This window comes from Balaenoptera borealis (assembly GCF_965194805.1).
Source record: "Balaenoptera borealis genome assembly, chromosome: 7".
Taxonomy (NCBI): domain Eukaryota; kingdom Metazoa; phylum Chordata; class Mammalia; order Artiodactyla; family Balaenopteridae; genus Balaenoptera; species Balaenoptera borealis.
The window spans coordinates 14,320,597-14,341,754 of record NC_138864.1 but is presented as its reverse complement, the minus strand read 5'-3'; the positions used below and the strand labels follow the sequence as shown (position 1 = coordinate 14,341,754).

The 21,158-nt window shown below is 43.5% G+C and overlaps 2 protein-coding genes across 3 annotated transcripts in view; one reads left to right on the top strand and one right to left on the bottom strand.

Moving 5' to 3' along the window:
• The window catches only part of HECW1 (HECT, C2 and WW domain containing E3 ubiquitin protein ligase 1), a 467,976-nt gene that overhangs the window by 208,237 nt on the left and 238,581 nt on the right, over positions 1-21,158 (top strand). For both annotated transcript variants that reach the window (XM_082399702.1, XM_082399703.1), the window contains exon 2: positions 18,485-18,809. In XM_082399702.1, the coding sequence (XP_082255828.1) occupies positions 18,485-18,809 (325 nt within the window). The remainder of the gene's footprint in view (positions 1-18,484; positions 18,810-21,158) is intronic.
• Positions 1-21,158, bottom strand: part of LOC309632636 (tigger transposable element-derived protein 1-like) — a gene marked incomplete at its 5' end in the record, with an annotated part of 121,869 nt that overhangs the window by 41,280 nt on the left and 59,431 nt on the right. The window lies entirely within an intron of this gene.

Here is a 21,158-nt window from a genome sequence, read left to right as displayed (position 1 = left end):
CTGAGAGAGCATCTTCTGGGCAGAGAGAAGTGGAGTGACTCAGAGAAATCCTAGGGGATTGGCTGCCACTGTTGCTGTAAAACTAGCTCCTTCCAGACCCACAGGAAGCAGTCTTATATAAGGCCAAGCAAACACAGAATATTCCCTTCGCTAACACCTGGCTCCTTAATCCACATCCCAGTCCAATTCTGGCTGTGGCAATGACTCCCTGAGGAGAAGGAGGTCAGGTCTTATTTTGCTGAGTCAAATGAAGCTTGGAGAGAGCCAGTGATTTGTTTAGGATCACACAGCAGGTAGAAGAGTATTTATGCCCAAGTCTGACTTCAGAGGCATTTGCCCCCAGTCCCTAGCCTTTATACTACTGGACATATTTAAAGTGGTGAAAGGGGAAAACCTACAAGCAAGATTACTCTACCCAGCAAGGATCTCATTCAGATTCAATGGAGAAGTTAAAACCTTTACAGACAAGCAAAATTAAGAGAATTCAGCACCACCAAACCAGCTTTACAACAAATGCTACAGAAATTTCTCTAGGCAAGAAACACAAGAGAAGGAAAAGACCTACAATAACAAACCCAAAACAATTAAGAAAATGGTAATAGGAACATACATATCGATAATTACCTTAAATGTAAACGGATTAAAAGCTCCAACCAAAAGACATAGACTGGCTGAATGGATACAAAAACAAGACCCATATATATGCTGTCTATAAGAGACCCACTTCAGACCTAGGGACACATACAGACTGAATGTGAGGTGATGGAAAAAAATATTCCATGCAAATGGAAATCAAAAGAAAGCTGGAGTAGCAATTCTAATGCCAGAAAAAAATAAACTTTAAAATAAAGACTATTACAAGAGACAAAGAAGGACACTACATAATGATCAAGGGATCAATCCAAGAAGAAGATATAACAATTGTAAATATTTATGCCCCAACATAGGAGCACCTCAATACATAAGGCATGTGCTAACCACAATAAAACGGGAAGTCGACAGTAACACAATCATAGTAGGGGACTTTAACACCCCACGTTCACCAATGGACATATCATCCAAAATGAAAATAAATAAGGAAACACAAGCTTTAAATGACACATTAAACAAGATGGACTTAATTGATATTTATAGGACATTCCATCCAAAAACAACAGAATACACTTTTTTCTCAAGTGCTCATGGAACATGCTCCAGGATAGATCATATCTTGGGTCACAAATCAAGCCTCGGTAAATTTAAGAAAATTGAAATTGTATCAAGTATCTTTTCCAACCACAACGCTATGAGACTAGATATCAATTACAGGAAAAAAACTGTAAAAAATACAAACAAATGTAGGCTAAACAATACGCTACTAAACAACCAAGAGATCACTGAAGAAATCAAAGAGGAAATCAAAAAATACCTTCAAACAAATGACAATGAAAACACAATGGCCCAAAACCTATGGGAAGCAGCAAAAGCAGTTCTAAGAGGGAAGTTTATAGCAATACAATCCTACCTCAAGAAAGAAGAAAAATCTCAAACAACCTAACCTTACACCTAAAGCAATTAGAGAAAGAAGAACAACAAAACCCCAAAGTTCGCAGAAGGAAAGAAATCATAAAGATCAGATCAGAAATAAATGAAAAAGAAATGAAAGAAACAATAGCAAAGATCAACAAAACTAAAAGCTGGTTCTTTGAGAAGATAAACAAAATTGATAAACCATAGCCCGACTCATCAGGAAAAGAAGGGAGAAGACTCAAATCAACAGAATTAGAAATGAGAAAGGAGAAGTAACAACTGACACTGCAGAAATACAAAGGATCATGAGAGATTACTACAAGCAACTATATGCCAAAAAAATGGACAACCTGGAAGAAATGGACAAATTCTTAGGAAAGCACAACCTTCTGAGACTGAACCAGGAAGAAATGGAAAATATAAACAGACCAATCACAAGCACTGAAATTGAAACTGTGATTAAAAATCTTCCAACAAACAAAAGCCCAGGACCAGATGGCTTCACAGGCGACTACTATCAAACATTTAGAGAAGAGCTAACACCTATCCTTCTCAAACTCTTACAAAATATAGCAGAAGGAGGAACACTCCCAAACTCATTCTACAAGGTCACCATCACCCTGATACCAAAACCAGACAAAGATGTCACAAAAAATGAAAACTACAGGCCAATATCCCTGATGAACATAGATGCAAAAATCCTCAACAAAATACAGGGAAACAGAATGCAGCAGCACATTAGAAGGATTATACACCATGATCAAGTGGGGTTTATCCCAGGAATGCAAGCATTCTTCAATATACGCAAATCAACCAATTTGATACAACATATTAACAAATTGAAGGGGAAAAACCATATGATCATCTCAACAGATGCAGAAAACGCTTTCAACAAAATTCAACACCCATTTATGATAAAAAACCCTCCAGAAACTAGGCATAGAGGGAACTTACCTCAACAAAATAAAGGCCATATATGACAAACCCACAGCCAACGTCGTTCTCAATGGTGAAAAACTGAAACCATTTCCACTAAGATCAGGAATAAGACAAGGTTGCCCACTCTCACCACTATTATTCAACATAGTTTTGGACGTTTTAGCTACAGCAATCAGAGAAGAAAAAGAAATAAAAGGAATCCAAATCGGAAAAGAAAAGTAAAGCTGTCACTGTTTGCAGATGACATGATACTATACATAGAGAATCCTAAAGATGCTACCAGAAAACTACTAGAGCTAATCAATGAATTTGGTAAAGTAACAGGATACAAAATTAATGCACAGAAATCTCTTGCATTCCTATACACTGATGATGAAATATATGAAAGAGAAATTAAGGAAACACTCCCATTTACCACTGCAACAAAAAGAATAAAATACGTAGGATTAAACCTACCTAAGGAGACAAAAGTCCTGTATGCAGAAAACTATAAGACACTGATGAAAGAAATTAAAGCTGATACAAACAGATGGAGAGATATACCATGTTCTTGGATTGGAAGAATCAACATTGTGAAAATGACTCTACTACCCAAAGCAATCTACAGATTCAGTGCAATCCCTATCAAACTACCACTGGCATTTTTCACAGAACTAGAACAAAAAATTTCACAATTTGTATGGAAACACAAAAGACCCCGAATAGCCAAAGCAATCTTGAGAAAGAAAAACGGAGCTAGAGGAATCAGGCTCCCTGACTTCAGTCTATACTACACAGCTCCAGTAATCAAGACAGTATGATACTGGCACAAAAACAGAAATACAGATCAACGGAACAGGATAGAAAGCCCAGAGGTAAACCCACACACATATGGTCTCCTTATCTTTGATAAAGGAGGCAAGAACATACAATGGAGAAAGACACCCTCTTCAATAAGTGGTGCTGGGAAAGCTAGACAGCTACATGTAGAAGAATGAAATTAGAACACTCCCTAACACCATACACAAAAATAAACTCAAAATGGATTAAAGACCTAAATGTCAGGCCAGACACTATCAAACTCTTAGAGGAAAACATAGGCAGAACACTCTATGACATAAATCACAGCAAGATCCTTTTTGACCCACCTCCTAGAGAAATGGAAATAAAAACAAAAATAAACAAATGCACCTAATGAAACTTAAAAGCTTTTGCACAGCAAAGGAAACCATAAAAAAGGTGAAAAGACAACCCTCAGAACGGCAAAAATATTTGCAAATGAAGCAACTGACAAAGGATTAATCTCCAAAATACACAAGCAGCTCATGCAGCTCAATATCAAAAAACCAAACAACCCAATCCAAAAATGGGCAGAAGACCTCAACAGATATTTTTCCAAAGAAGATATACAGATTGCCAACAAACACATGAAAGGATGCTCAACATCATTAATCATTAGAGAAATGCAAATCAAAAGTACAATGAGGTATCACCTCAAACCAGTCAGAATGGCCATCCTCAAAAATCTACAAACAACAAATACTGGAGAGGGTGTGGAGAAAAGGGAACCCTCTTGCACTGTTGGTGGGAATGTAAATTGATACAGTCACTATGGAGAATGGTATGGAGGTTCCTTAAAAACTAAAAATAGAGCTACCATATGACCCAGCAATACCACTACTGGGCATATACCCTGAGAAAACCATAATTCAAAAAGAGTCTTGTACCACAATGTTCATTGCAGCCCTATTTACAATAGCCAGGACATGGAAGCAACCTAAGTGTCCATCGACAGATGAATGGATAAAGAAGATGTGGCACATATATACAATGGAATATTAGCCATAAAAAGAAATGAAATTGAGTTAGTTATTTGTAGTGAGGTGGATGGACCTAGAGTCTGTCATACAGAGTGAAGTAAGTCAGAAAGAGTAAAACAAATACTGTATGCTAACACATATATATGGATCTAAAAAAAAAAAATGGTTCTGAAGAACCTAGGGGCAGGACAGGAATAAAGACACAGACATAGAGAATGGACTTGAGGACACAGGGAGGGGGAAGGGTAAGCTGAGATGAAGTGAGAGAGTGGCATGGACATATAGACACTACCAAATGTAAAATCGATAGCTAGTAGGAAGCAACCATGTAGCATAGGGAGGTCAACTCGGTGCTTTGTGACCACCTAGAGGGGTGGGGATAGGGAGGGTGGGAGGGAGGCACAAGAGGGAGGGGATATGGGGATATATGTATATGCATAGCTGATTCACTTTGTTATACAGCAGCAACTAACACAACAATGTAAAGGAATTATACTCCAATAAAGATGTTTAAAAAAAAAAAAGCAGAATACAAAAACGTGTGGTCTCAATTATCTAACAAAATGCATAAAGAGAAATGGAAGGAAATATTGGCAGATGACCGCTCTGGTAGCCTCTGAGTGGCATGGTTATGGGGCTGTGAATTTTTTTTTTTAATTTAAATTTAATTTAATTTATAATTTTTGTGTATTTGTCAACATTTTAGCATGTATCATTTTTATACTCAAAAGTCCCAAGTCTGGACTCCCTCAGGTCCTTGGAATTTGCAGAACATGGCTTGACTTTCCTCGATGCCCAGGAAAGGCTGTGGCAGTGCATGCCGAGTGGTGAAGGCAAGGTCTGCGGCCCTTGCAGGACACACCCAGATGTTCAGCTCTGAGGTCAGCGGCGCAGCTGGAGTCTGAGGTGGGGCGATTCCAGCTAAAAGAAGTGCTAGGGACAGTCTCCGCTCTCGTCCACCGCTGGTGCTCTCAGGTCCGGAGCAAGCTTTTCCATGTCACTTTCACTTGACAGGTTCATGGCCCTTTCGACCCCTCTAGATTGAGAAATGAGCCCGGATGTGAACTAAGGCTGGTGAATTCGTTTAGAAACGAACTGTTCCAGGGTTCTTCCTGGCACCTCTAAAGAGCAGCCTTCAGGGTGCACTTGGCAGCCTCCGTATCTCTGCCTCTGGCTGGAAACCGCCTCCTTCTCCATCCTCTGCCTCCCCAAGTCTGATGCATGCCTTCAAGGCACTTAATGCACAGTTGTTAAAATATCCCAATGGCCACCTCCTCTTTGCAGCTTTCTGTGACCACCACCCATGAGAGACAGTGTTGGACCCTTTTGGGGGGTGGTTAAATTACAGTTGTCTGAGCTCCACCCCCGTCTGCTGAGTTAGAATCTCTATGAAGTCAGGCCATTTGTTTTATTTTTAATTTTGTGTTCATCTCATACGGTCAGCTTTTTCCGCCTCAGTTATATTGACCAGGGATCATGTCTTAAACAGCTAGCCCAGAGCTTTGCAAAGACTAGGTATTCAGTGGATATTGTTAAACAGAATTGAATTATATACGACCAAAGCAAGGGCACAGTTCAGTCCTGGTATTCAAGTCCTTGTCAAAATGCCACAATTACTTTTGTTTGTTTATTTCTGACACTTCCTAATCAGCAGATGGGAAGGTTAATTATAGAGACTGCTTTTGATCATCTTTCAGATGGTTTTTACATCCTGTAAAACAGAGGCTATGTGGAATCGGTCTCCCTTTGCTGTGTGTGGCCAGTATTCTCTAGGGATAGTGTTGATGTGGCAGCCAGGAAGAGAGATGGTTCAGTTAAGACGCCGAAGGAGCCATTCACCGAAATGGTTTGCAAGGCTTTCTAGTCACCAATCCCAGCAAGGATCCTTCCCATGCCTCCTCCTGCCCTATAGGTAAAAATGACAATTGCTACCCAGATTTCGATGGGTATCCCAAGCCAGAGAAGTATTTTCTTAGCTACATGAGGTAGCTACATTGGGTCTGGATCTAAGCATCCTTCTCCTGTGTGTTGATAATATGCCCATTGACTCTATATAAAATAGAGTCACTAGAAAGCAGTGATTGCAGTATTTTTCTTAAAAACCTAAATTGGGTGGGACTTAAAGTACGTGTCCTGGATCCTCTATATTATGTTTGGGCAGGCACCATTCTCCCTGTCAGGAAGACCCATCCTACTCCGGCCCTGCATTTGTGTTTCTTCTTGGCAACGCTTACTTTGGCAGTTGGGGAGATAAGACTCCAGAGAATACCCTGGGCCGTTGTTAGTTTTTCATACGAGTGTGACCTGGCTCTCCAGGGCAGATATAAGCCATAGCTTATACTCTGAGTCATTTTCCAGTGCTTGACACGTTCATTTGTTGACTGAATGAATAAGTAAATGAAGATTGTCTGGGAAATGCAGTCTTAGCAGTTTAATGCTACACTGACATGTGGCTTTAACGACCTTGGAGTAATTTTAATGGAGAGTAAAATGCTGGCCTCTGATGGGTGGGTCATAATTAGCTGCTGACATGGAGTGTGTCATCTTCCCCTGTTGCCTGCAAAGAACAAAGCTAACATCTTGGAAAGGGATACGCTTAAGACTCATTACCATGTACCTGTGGTGCTTTCTTCCTCAGAACTAACGTTTCGTCTTGAACAGCCTTTCAGAAACCTGAATTACTTCATTTTCTCATTTTCCTTTTAATTCCGCTGTCTCTTGGGTCTTTGCACGAAAGCTTAATGAGCAGTTTGAATGGCAACCCAGGCAGATGACAGATTCTCTGTCGCTGCCGCCCCACGAAGTGAGAACTGTGTCTGCGGCTCCCACATCCCTGGAAGGATACAGAACTTTCATCTCTGATGTTTTCTGCCTGCAAGGGAAAATGGAAAATTAGAGATGTTATCTGAATAATTAATTCCAGCCTCAAATGAAAAAAAACTCTAAGCTATCTAGATCATGGAGACTTCTGAGTTTCTATTTGTCCGGGTGTAGGAGGCTTGTCTTTTAAGTAATTGAAATGACAGTGAGTGCCCCGGAATATATTACCATATCATTGAGACCCTCGACTTCTAGGCATCAGCTTCAGAGTGAAAACTGTCTTAGCCAGTTGATAATCATCTAGTTTGCCTTCTGGTGATGGCTGTAGAGAGTCAAATTAACTTGTATTAAATTTTATGTAAGCCCATACCATACTATTGAGCAAAGATTCCCCCAGGATCTGGTGGGACAGGCAGTGGCGTTTGTCATTCATTGTGGCAGCTGCATCTTTTCTGTATCGCAGACAAGCTCAGGTGATGGTCCCAGGAATCCAAGCGAAAGAGATGACTATGAGAAAATCATTCCTTTTCTCTAGTCTGTAAAACTGAAAATACTCTCTAAAATCCCCAGCAGACTACAGCTCTTGCCCATGAATTCAAAGGCTCCAAGCTGCCTCGATTGATTGTCCCTTCTCTTTAGTTCTGAAAAATCCAAAAGATTAATTGGTATGACAAAAGCCAGAAGGGACTTTCTATGAAGGCTGTTCGAGAATTTCAGTAGCGAAAAAAAAAAGAAAAAAGAATTTCAGTAGCGAGTGTGATGTGAGCATATTTAAAAGGTAGTAGCTAAGTTTCTTTTCTCCGCTGGGTTGATTTTCCTCCCTGTCATTTCAGCTGTCCCAATCATTTCATCCTAAATTACTGAAGATACACCGAATTCCTTTTTAATAGCACCAGCTGTCTCTTATCGCCTTCTTCTTCCACAGATAATCCTTGATTTAAACCATCTCTGCTGGTCCTCATCTTCTAGCCCGGGTGCTGAGTTGGTGCAACGTGCAGTGGATAAGAGAACGAGTGACAGCTAGAATTGGAATTGAGTCACGTGGGCTAGAAATATCACAGGAGTGGCCGCAAGAATGACAAGGAAGGAAGTTGGGAAGGAACGTATTATCCAGGATATGACCTGCCTTTTTCACTTCTCAAGGGAGGCAGAGGGATGGATATGAAACAGAAATAGAGAGAGACCAGATGCATTTCATTTATATTGCCAAATGCTATTTATGTTTTACTCCTCATTTCTGCCCTAAGTTGTCTTCCAAAAGTGGTCTTAGGTATCGAATTTATAGCAGATCTGGATGTGTTCTTCCTGGGCGTGTTGATAAGAGAAGCAAAGTGCCGCTGCTGGTTCAGTTCCTTTGTGTCCTGATAACGGGTCTTTATGGTCCATGGTCCTAACGCCTGGCACCTTTGTTAGAGCTGGAGTCCGAGATGGTGCCTTCCTTTGTCCTGATAGGTGACCTGAAAAAGGAAGTGTTGACAACCTCCCGTACTCCTGCGGTGACAGCTGTGCAATATCCCTCTACCCTCCCAGTAGCTTCCCCTACTAGCCTGGCAGAAACTTCCACCAAGTTGCTCCTGAAGAAAGTTGTTCAGTAGCATTTTCACAGCATTTGTGGAAGCACAATGTAGGTGAGCCCGCTACTACATCTTCTCCCATCTTCAGAAGGGCTCGCTCTCCCCGGAAGAAACGCCCCTCTCCTTACTTAGGCATACATGGCCTTTAAATCAGTCTAGTCTCTACTCCAGCCTCATCCCTCCCACTGCTCCTGCCCCAAGCATCCTGCCTCCGACACACTGGTCTTTTTCCTGTCCCCTGAACACGCGTGGATGGGCTTTATAACTCTCATGCCTTTGCATATATTCCTTCTGCCTAAAATATACCTTCTCCACTTCTCCCTAAAGTCTTAATTTCCTTCCTCATCAGACAAAATGAGTAGTTCTCTCCCTATCCTTTGTATCTTCCCAAACTTGTTGGTTTGTCACCCTGTGCTGAAATGATTGCTTATGCATCTTTCTTAGCACTAGATAGAAGCCAGCCCAAAACCTCATCCCCAGTGTGGTACAGATCACATTCTAAGTATTCATGTGTGTTTAACTTAACATACATATTAATTGGCTCTGGTCACCACTGGTAACATTACTTTGCTATATAACCAGGAAGGATAGCCTTTGTACTGAATTCTGTGGCAACATAAGCTTACAAATACAATATGTTCCAGAAAGTTGGTCTAATTCACTCTGTATTGATGTGTTGGGCAAGCTTTGCAAAGGAAGAGTGCAAAAATCCTGAAATGTACTTCTCCCAATGAGTTCTGAGAAGCAGAGTATTCTGGAGTACATGCTACTAAGTGATGCAAAGTTTTCTGACAGTGAAATTAGGCACAAGTACCATTTGTCTTAGAACGCGCTGCACGGTACATGATACTGCCGTACTCCAGGATGACGGCAACGGCGGTGAGATCCCAGTAGAAACAGGCCATGTGTGGTACCTCCGAGGTCTCCATGACTGTGCCTTCAGATTGCCCTTCATTTACACACCCTTTCAAGGACCCAGGATGTATGTTGTTTCTTTACTTCTCCTCTCACAATAAGACTTAGTGCCTATGTTGCAAATGGTACTGAGGGTTTAGACTTAAGGGACCATCTGACTGGCGCAGCTTCTCCCTCCACATGGACTTGACTTTCAGAGTTGCTTTAGCACAAGCTCCCCCAGACACAGCAGGCTTCTCGCTGTCCTCCTCATTGCTGCAGGGTGATGCTTTAAGGTGAGCAAATTGTAGTGTTTCCCAGATCAGCTCTCTCCTGTGGCTCCCCATCCTCCAAGGGAGGAGGCCCTTTGTCTTGGTGTGGTGTGGGAAACCCGCCTCCCACCCTTCCAGCTGTGCTGCCTGATTCTCTGGCAGGCAGCTGGGAGAAGCTCTGCTCAATCCAGGAGCACACCATGCTTTTCTGTAAAGCTGTGCCTTTACACACCGCGTCCCTTCTGCTTGGATTGGATCTCCCTCTGCCTGAACTGGATCTCCCTCTGCCTGAATTGGATCTCCCTCTGCCCTTGCCCGGCTGGCGACCTTCCTACTGCTCCTTCCAAATACCACTTCGCTGTTCCGCCACCTGGGTAGCCCTGCCCAGCATCTGTCTCCCTCCCACGTGGGACCTTGCCGCCGCCCCCGTCACTGCCCTGGTCATGGTGTCATAGTGCACTGCCTAGATGTGCGCCTCCTGCACAGAACTCTTTGAGGAGAGGAGCACTGTTTAATTCGTCTCTCCTCCCCACTCAGTACTGAGCACAGCGTCTATTACATACTAATGACTCAATACACATTTGCTCGTTGAACGGGATAAAGGAAGGGAGAAGAAAACCAAGAGTTTACTGAAAAATCCACCCAACCCTGCTGGGTCCAACCTTCCAGGGGGGCGGAAGAATTGAAAAGAAAGCATCTATATAGCACCCCGAACCTCCACAGCAGATAATCACTTACTTTTGAGTATTAAGTCCAATATGCATGCAAACTTAGCCCCTCATTTGAAATCCTCCTGAAATGTCCTTATAGCTGTATTCATTGCCTGGCCGCATTACCCATTAGCTGGCAAATCTGAGGAGGATCGTGAAAATAGGAGGGAAACACACGGTGCCTCATGTTCTCCACAAGCCCGATGTCCCCGCTGAGGGAGGCAGGCCGTGGGCTCGGGTCCCCTCGAGACTCTGCTGCTCACTTGCTGTGGTCCGTGTTCATGCTGCCCTTCCGGGGGCCTCTGCTTCTAGTGGGCAGGAGCGGGGATGGGCAGGACCTCCCACGACTCACGCTGGGAGTCTGCGTGACTCTGTTTTTTGGGTTGGGTTTGGGAGACAGGACTGTCGCCAAGCAGGCGTCCTGGGTATGGGAGAGACACCATCACCCCAGCGTCCTGGAACCCCGCTGAGTTCCGGGAGCGGAGCTGCTGGGCGTCGGGATGTCCCTCATGGGTGCCCAGTGCTGGAAGCCAGGAGGAGGGACACTGGTGACATGCAGACGCCCTGCTCCCTTGCACTCCCTCCGGGGGCCTCCCTAGTGCTCAGCAGGGTCCCTGAGAGCTTGGGTGCCCTGACCTGGCCTGACCATCACTGTGGTTCTGGGAGATGAAAGCATCTCCTTTTCTCCTGCAAGTGTCAATAGGTAAAGAAGGAACTTTACCAACATCCGTCAGGATGGGACCCTCCTGAGGAAGAAACAGACCTCTCTAACATTGAAAAGGGAAAGACAGGAGCTTTTTCATATCTGGGCGTGCCCATTCATTCTCTGTCTGTCATCTGTCTGTCTGTCTGTCTCTCACAAACACACACACACACACAGACACACAGGAATACCACTTTCAAGGACCTTTCCTTTCAACGTAGAACAGAAGGAGGTGCTAGGGATCGGGGCTTTCTCCTAACAAACATGGGAAGGCCCCCCTACCTCCCACCTTCCTATCTCCCCTCACCTCCAGCCCCTGCCCACTGTTCCGGCTCTACAAACTGCCCAGATTTTGACAACTTGGTTCTGGAACACCTCCAAGCATAAACCTCCAGAGTGACCCAGAGCTTCACCAAGAAATTCCAGACTTGACCATAGCGGTGAAAGGCACACACCCAACAAAGCGTGGCAGGGTGTCCCGCTCACCCCTCTTAGCTGCTCTTAGGTGTGAGCAGAGAGAAGGCATCTGACCCACAAACAAAGACTTTCCTCCCCATAAGTGGGGCCCAAGGGAAGTGGGCTAGGGCTGAGCAACTCTAATAGACGTACTGGGGGACTTCGTCCTCAGTGAGAAGGCTTTATGTGTTCCTAAAATAATGTGTTGACTGTCATTTTAACAAGTCCCATGTCTTTTAAATCCTGACTTCCTAGGCAGGATATTCCCTGGCTTGGCTTGCTTTGCTTATTAAAATTTTCTCTGCCTAATGTTCCGTTTCAGCCAGCAATATGTAGGATTCTGTTTCTCCTTCAAAGAAAAGGAGCCCACACAATTTAGTTTATGTAACTCCGCGATACTCTTGTGCACAATGGCCAGCATAAAAGACAGAGTTTTCAACACATGGCTTTGAGGCTAAAAACACAGTTTGGAGGCACAGTGTCAGGGACGGGTGCCCAGGAGCTGAGGAGTTGGACAGAGGTGATGCTGTCGTAGCCGCCTCCCACTCTCCTCCTGAGACGTTCTCAGCCATCTGCTGGGGTCAGGGCCACCTCAGCCCCTCACACCCACCTCTGTCCCACAGTCTCACTCACAACAGCAGAGATAGGAATGTACGGACGGGACTCAGATCTCAGGATGTGAGATGGAGAAGGGGACCGACCAGGGGCGGTATTTCATCTTGTCCTCGACTCTCCCTTCTGACCAGTGTCATTCGGGAACCGGTAACTCGGGGGATTCTGGGCACCAGAGTCATGTGCTTGAGACAAAAGAGGCACTGAGATGGGTTCCTGAGGTCAGGGAACAGAGCGTCACATGGTGACCCCGAGACAGAGGAGGCGGGCACACTCCAGCCTGCATCCCACACACGCCCACTCCTTCATTCATTCACTGATTCGTTCACCGAACATTCACTGCCTCCTTGCCCTGCACTACTTTAGCTGGAAATGCAGACCTAAAGGAACTAGGCAGGGACCACGCTCTCTTGGCGCCTGCGTCTTAGTGCAGGGACACTGATAAGAAGTAAGTTAACAAGGCAGTTGCAGAGAGAACATGTCCATCAGGCTCTGGTTTACTTGCACTGTCAACGAAAATAAGCAATAAACAATCTCTAGTAGGAATAGAGAAGAGTTTTATATGAGCCAAACCGAGGACTATAGCCCAAAAGACAGCCTCGCAGACAACGCTGAGGAACTGCTCCAGAGATGGTTTTCAGCACAGTTTTATGTCTTGTTAGAACAAAGGACACCAAACAAGTCAGGGATACATTCCTTCAAGGTTTCCAGGAAAACAGATCAGCACGTACACAGCGTGTCCGTAAGGACTTGGCCCCTGAAAAGGGCGTCTTATCATGGAAGGCGGACCAGCTCTGGCATCCAGGAAGGGAGGCATTCAATCTTTATTTTTAACATGGACATTCCTTACTTCTGGTCAATGTGCCTTTTTCCTTAATAATTAAAGCAGATGTACAATGTATGTTTGATAGGCCACAAACAGGCTGTTCTGGTTAGCATAAAATTCAAGTTAACTCATGTACAAGCCAGAATGACTTCCCCACACCTCAATATGTGAAAATTTATTTTATCAGCATCAAGGCCAGAGAGGGAGACTCAGGATTGAGCACAGACAGAGTTGAGAGCAGAAGATTTGGGGCATCAGTGGTGCAATAAGCCAAGGGGACTTTTGAATGTGATCAGAGGCAACAGTATCTGAACCCATTCGTTCAGCCCCTAATAAACTCTCTTTGTATTATGACCTCAGCTTTTGTCAAAGACTTATCCAAGCAATCAGCCACTACGTTTGTGATTTTAGAAAAAGATATTCTTTTAAGATATTGTTCACCACATCATGTAGTGTCCCCTACATAAAGTTGAAAATGAAGCATCTTATTAAGAACTTGGAGGGAGAAAAAAATTCCAATATTCTGACCGTGAGAATTACATTTTCCTTTATCTTTTTGGCTGCCAAGAATCTCAGAGGAGAATCTGAGTCTCAATTATTGCAACTTTATCTTCCCATGTTTTAATTTGGAGAGAGTGCTTACGAGTGGTCAAAGTGCCCACTTATAATCACACAGAATGGCTCAAATCCCTATTTCCTGCTGCAAGAGGCGTGACCTTGGGAATGTTTATTAACCATCTGAGCTGGGTTTCTCACCAACATGGGGAGAGTGACACTTGATAGGGTTTTAATGAGATAATGTACCAAGTTCCTTACATAGAGTAAATGCTCCTAATATTATTACCCTCTTTCTTATTGCTACTTCCCGATTTCTGTCTGGTTTATATTTCTCTATTTCCTTGTACATTTCTTTTCTTGTAAATTTTCTCACATCCACTGTAGAAAGAGACAAGTTATATAATTTTTTTAAGTTCCATTACCCGCCTGTTGGCATAACAAGATCTGAGTGTAGGATAAGAAAGCTTCAGGCAGCTACTTGCTCAAAATAAAATCTGTCCATGAGCTCAAAAAACTCTTATGCTCTTTCTCCTGCTAAGTAATGCCAGTTTCTATAACCTCATCTTGTATACTTTAATGAAGTTTCCTTCAGGGCCTGTGTTTTCCACTCACAGTTTTTGATTTCTGAGGGTAGAGGCAATTTTTAAGAATCACTTTCTCTATTCTAGATATACCTTTTGTCCACTTTCTTTTCATTTCTGAGACAGCACTCACAGCTTTATATTCCAAAACAGAAAAGCTATTAATGACTCTGTCAGAAATTGACACAGCCGAATCTTTTGTCTCCCTATGTTCCTCAAATTAACAAAAAAAAAAAAAGAAGGATATACATAGCAACTTGTTCCTTCCCTAGAAGTGATGTTTTTTGCTTTTAAGATTCTATCTCCTTCTGGAAGGTTTTGTTTTTGCCAATATACTATAATGCATACTAAACAGATTGAACACACAGGCCTATTCCAAGATTTAAAAAAATAATCGAAGAACATATCAATTCAAAACATTTCCACAATTACAAGTTATTTAAGTCAGAAAGCAAAACAAGTAAACAAAACATCATTGTTGGATGCTTGGAGACAAATAGGAAACAAACCAGCACATGGAATCTCACTTCCTACCAAGCAGAACACAGTGTGATCAGATTGTTTCCAGCGGCTCACACATTGGCTCACTCACTGGACCTACTTTTTCAAGGGTCAATTAAAATCTATGCCCAGCATAGCCCATAACTAGGTGCCCTTGATTACAACCAATAATTAGAAAATTATAATGTTACTGAAACTGTTACTAATATTCTTGTGGTTTTCTTATCCATGTCTATTACCTATCACCAATGTAAGAGAAGATTAAGGACGTTTGAATTACTTGATGGGACGGAGAAAAAACTGGGAAAAATTTAGTGATACCGTTAACTTCCTCATCATCCATCAAGTGGGAGAGCCTGGAGAAAGAAGGGAGATCTCTGTCAGACAAGATTTGCCTGAGAGATGAAGAAGAATTGTGAGGTTGTAAAACATTGGAATCACTGTCTAGGAAGAGAGTGGTCTTTTGTCCAGGGCTATTTAAAAACAGGACAGATGCTCATCTATCTCCCACAGTTCACATGTGAAGGGAGAATGATTAAATTGCTTCTTCCAGCCGGATGAGTCTATAGTGTAAACTAAACACATGTGAAAACCTGGGGGAAACATGGCCACAAAGAACCACACATTGGGAACCAACTATCCGCCTGCTGCATTCCAGAAGCAGCTGTTGTGAGCCTTTGACAATAACACCTGTTTAGGACATGACGGCTTAAAGTTTGATGTTAGCCTTCTTCCTAGGTAACTTTTTGTCTATTTTTTTCACCTCTGCACCATCTACTACTAACTTATCACATCGTTCTGTATCTTATCTATTTGTATTAGTCATCTTAAGCCCTTTCTGGAACAGGAAGGGACATAATTGAATAAAATAAATTCTAGGAGTTAAAGTTTTTAGCGCTTTGCTGTGTGTGTGCCAGATGTCATGCAGTTCCAGCAGGAAACACTGGCCTCAGGGCCTTCATGGTTTAGGGCAGAACACAGACAGGTCAACCTGCAATAATATCATGAGAATCCTTGCAGGGCAATGGGATTCCTGTGGCATCGTGGAGCATAAGGCCCCAGTCTCTTGGGAATGGGAAAGGATGTAAGGAGAGGTTATAGCAGAGCTGGTGCTGGAGCATAACCTCAAAGCAGAATATAAATCCTGCCTGCAAGTGTGAGTGGGGAGGATGTGGGCAAAGCTGGGGTGGGGTGAGGGGAGCGCGGTCCTCAAGGAGCAGTGTTTAGGCTGCGCTTCCAGTACCAGGCAGATATCATTATTCCAGCCTAGTAAATTACTGACACATGTCTTCCTTGACTCATGTTTCCTTCCATGCTTTTGTTCCCACCATGTGGACAGTGTCTGGTTTCCACGGAATTCTAATAATAATACCACAGCAGAAGTGTCTTCAACAAAAGAAAAGCACGCTGTAGTCTTTTTTGAGGCCCTGACTGACACGACATGGATAAAAATCTCTCAGCCTCCACATAAATGCAAAAATATCCCACTCAGGCAGTAACCTGACAAATAAAAGGAGGTTTATTTACCCAAAAAGCAAAAGGAAGATTTATCAAAAAATTGGTAGCTAGGACACCTTTCCAAACATGCTAGCCTGTTCAATGTTTGCAACTTCAGTTTTGTAAGAGGAAACCTGGAGGGTCATGACTAGGAGTGATTTGTAGGTTTGCTGTTGAATGACTTCAAGTGTGAGTCTCTGGGGACAACATGAGGGGACCCTTGGCCATCGCGGGAGCCTGACTGACTGCCCGAGACCTCTGTTTCAGTAGTATTGAATATTTTAGTAGTAGATTTTTATTGATTGAGCGCTCACTATAGTAAGAGCTTGGCTTGCATTATCTCATTAAATTCTGACAGCAACCCATTTACAGATGAGGAAATAGAGAACTAGAGAGATCAAGTAAGTTGTCCAGGGATACACAGCTTGGAAACTGGGAGGTGTTGCTCCAAATTTGCCCATAGTTTGGTCTAACTCATAATATATACTTGATTATCTCATTGAAGCCCAAGTAGTCATTTTTAATCTCCATGATAATACTGTAAGATGCTATTAGTGCACGTAAAGTACGTGTAAACTGAAGAAAGGTTATGCTCTAGCAACAGCCTTCCTTGTTTTGGAGGTTTTACAAAGGTCTCTGAACAAAGCCCCCTGAAGGATAATCAGGTTACTGGGATCCTCCTTGAGCTGCCCTGAAAAGGCAGCGTGCCTGTGAGCTGGGTGGGCTCTCCGTGTTTCCTGGGCTCAAGGCTATGCCTGTCTTCCTGAGAGGTGGACTCGTTTCCAGGAAACACCGTGGTCCATCTATTTTCATACTGTTGCAGTGACGAGCATTTTTTTTTTTTTTTTTTAAACATAGGCCATATGGTACCAATAGTGTGATGAGATGCTTTCTGAAGTCTGGTTTTTCCACCAATAGTAACTCCATGGTTACCACCAGTGGGGCTAGAAAAATTCCTGACGAAAGACTCAGATAATGAATGAATAGGCCCGCCATATGGCCATTAAGGCCCAAGACTCCAAATGCCAACGCTGTGCTTAATCAGGTTAATAGACTCTTTACAAATGCCCTGGTCTTGGAAGATGGAAACAGTATAGGCCTAAATTACTGCTAAATAGACATATAATCTGAAGAGTAGACTGGTGCTGGGGTCTGGTCCTTGTGGCTGGTAAACAAAAAGTCAATAACTTGCATTTGATTGATGTGTATAATAAGTTACAGTCTCTGGGATCTAAACTGCATGATTCAACACATTTTAAGGCCTTAATCTTCTCTTCTTGAAAACAAAAGTTTTATTGTTGTACAACAGCATGTACTTTTATAGCCAGGAACCCCAAAAATGTACATTTAAATCCCAATTGTAGTATACTTTGATGAAGTCAAAATCACCCTTGCTTGTTTCAAAAAAGAATCCCTTGTTCTAATTCCACAGGATGCCCCTTTCCCCATGTTTTCAAAGCTATCTGCCTCCAAAACAATCGAGTCTTAGCTCTGCATCAGCTCAGCTAGTTTTAAGTGCTCCGTGTTGTAAACAATAAAAAACATGCATTTTTTTCCTCCACAGATGCAATGTTTTCTACAATAACATTGGCTCTGAGGGAGACATGGTCCTCTGAGATTGGGTTTTAGTGAAAACGGTGGTGTTTGAAGATTACTAGGATATCTGAGATCCTTATAGGAATTTCAGGTGGTCCAGAGACATTCTGTAGAGTGAAAGAGCTGTAAATGGAGAAAAAGTGACTGCCTCACCCAGCAGGGACCGTCTCTAATTCTGAGCTGTGCGTAGGGTCTTGAATGCTGCGGGGATCACTAAAATGTGCAACGATAATAGCCATCATTTACCCTAAAGAAGGGTAAAATTGGATCCAATTGGATTTATGCTAGAGAACTCAAGAGATGGCACTTTGTTTGGGGGCAGTCACACCTCCAGGGCCATTCTGCAGACATTCCTGGCCTTCTAGTACTAAGCAGGCTAGAGGAGGCTGAGACCCCAGCAGAGCGCAAATGCACGGCCCCTTGGTGAGTGTGCATTTAGCTCTTGCCTTCCCCGCATGAACCAGAGCTGCAGCATTGGCTCCGAAGAAGATGCTCTCTGTCTATTTCAAATCTTCCTAAAAGGGCTGCTCTGTCCCAGCTGGCTTCCCCCAGCACATCCTCCCTTCCCTGTGAAAACAGTGACTGATGGTGTAGCCGGCATCTCCCGCCCCTGCTGACTGTCTGTTTACCCCGACAGAATCTGTACCAGAACAGGTTCTTAGGCCTGGCCGCCATGGCATCTCCATCCAGAAACTCCCAGAACCGACGCCGGTGCAAGGAGCCCCTCCGCCACAGCTACAACCCGGGCCAGTTCCACAGCATGGCCATTAGGACCGGCCCCCATGGCGCTGTCACCATCCCCCGCTCCACCAGCGACACCGACCTGGTCACCTCAGACAGCCGCTCCACGCTCACGGTCAGCAGCTCCTATTACTCCATAGGGCACTCGCAGGACCTGGTGATCCACTGGGACATAAAGGAGGAAGTGGACGCCGGGGACTGGATTGGCATGTACCTCATCGGTGAGTAGAACAGCACCTCGTGCCACGGGAATAGTGGTCTTAGCGGTGTGGTTTGGGCATCCAACAAGTACGTTAATTCATATTTCACTTTTACGGATGCTTTACTATTTCAGCAAACTCGATCATTTCATGAAAACGCACAATTCACAATCAAATGTGTTATACACCACATTTCTAACACACGGAGGACCGCACATGAGGCTTCACCTGCCAGCTCTGTTCAATGGAAAAGAATCATGAGATGGCAGGACGAGGTGTGGTTGAACACAAATGTCATTACCATTTGCAACTATAGAAGCTCTTCTGCTTATGAGTAAGTTAATATGAGAAGCTTGTGTTTAAATCCACGTGTCTGCGAGACCAAAGCAACACCGTATACGCAACCAAGGTATGCACATGTGTGTGGGGTAATTTCACTTCAGTTTTCAACATAATCGTAGACCTCTTTTCACCTGCTCTTTCAAGATTCTTACTGCTTTGTATTCCAGAAACATAATGGATGATAGAGACAGAGCAGGCACACCACAGGCTAAGGAACAGTTGTGCTGGCTGAAAGGAGAGTGACTGGAGAAAATAAATCTCACAAATTTGAAATTTTGAAGAGAAATTGACATGAAAATGTATTTCATCTATTTTACCTGGTGGAATCAGATGTGGTGAAAATTGACACATTCACGCTGGTAAATCCACAAGTGAAGGTTGTAATTGTTGGTGGGGTGAGGGGGCGGTTCAAGTTCAACCAAGGCCAGGGCTTCTGCATTCAGTCTGCACAACGAAACATTTGCACATTCAGGCACACAATGCCGGATTTAACATCATTGACTATCAAAGACACCAAAGGATTGTTATGAGTATTTTACGACCGGGATCATTTTTATGATAAAATTCGGGGACTCTTGTCTGACTAACTAGCTGTCAGGGAAATTTTTTTGGCTCTTTTGAAGCTTTTGCAGTCAGTTTGGTTAGTGTACTTACAATACACACATTACTGTAAAGATGGAAAAACATAATTTTTGAAATTGTTACACAAATAGTGGTTACTCAACTAAATTGGACTTCCAAACAGGTAAAATTTAATTGCCTTTAAAAATAGTTCTGGAATCAGTGTTTGAGTACCATCAATCTCAAAGAGAGCCTGCAAAAGAACAGACCACCAAGCACATTTTGTTTAGTACATATTGCTTTAAATTTGGTTAGTTGTCAATATTTCAAAAAGTAGAGATTTCTTGCTGAAATCCACCTTTCTAGCTTCTTGTGCAAAAGCCCTCAGTTTGGCTGACTGAGCCCATAATTCCTTGTGGCTCTAGTGGGCTGGAGTCAAGCATTAACTTCCCCCTTTAGACTAGCCTTCACCCTTCAGTTTTGTCACAGGCTCCTTGCCACCTATCCCTACTTTAATGATGATGGTTACTTGTTCGGCACCTTAGGCAGTTAGATATTTGGCCCCAGATCTAGTTTTGAAGCAGCTCTTCACAGCTGTACCTTCCTGCAGTGGTGTCAGTGGCATTTATTTCTCAAGTCAAGGAACAGCTGGAGTAGGAGCATGGCAGGGTGGAAAGGTGGATACCTTCATCCATGGGGAAGGGATGGATGGATCTGGAGCTCAGCCCTAGATCCAGGCTGGGGTGTAGATCTGGGATAATTGGCCCTGAGGGTAGAAGGATTCACTTGTGGATTGGGTGTAGAAAGAAAGCACCAGAAGGTCCCTATCAGAGAGAGAGGCAGAAGAGGAACTCAAAAAGGAGATGGGGGCGTGATGGAGAGGTAGGACGAGAACCAGGGGACCACGTCACAGAAGACGAGAGAGAGGGTGTCTGAGGAAGGAAGGGATGGTCGGCGGGATGAAGTGTCCGGAAGCTCCATGAATGAACGAGATCCGGTGTTAACATGACATTTTGACTGAGACAGAAGTAAACACGGTTCATCCTCTGAGAATCTCAATTTGACAGTTTGTTCTTCTCACGGTAGCTGCACATATATAACTGTGAAGTGATTTAATGCAAAATGCCAACACTTTCGGCAGAATAGCATTTCAAAAGCAACTTCCAGATCCAAAATTCTCCGTGAATCTTAGAAGTTCATCATTGGTGGGTCCTTAGTAACTCATCTGCCAGATTTGCCGTGCCTTGCCAAAGAGCAAATCATAGAGCTCTGTGATTTCATCTGATCTGTCATTTCACAATTGAGGAAATGCCAAGTCAGTGGTTCCCAATGCCACACAGCTGCCTACCCTGGAGGCAGACCCCACAATGACCATGAGGACATCTTGGCACATTTGGGTGCAATATCACGTATGGGCCTTCCACATCAGTGGACAACCTAAATGTCCCCGTGAGGCCAGGTTTGTGA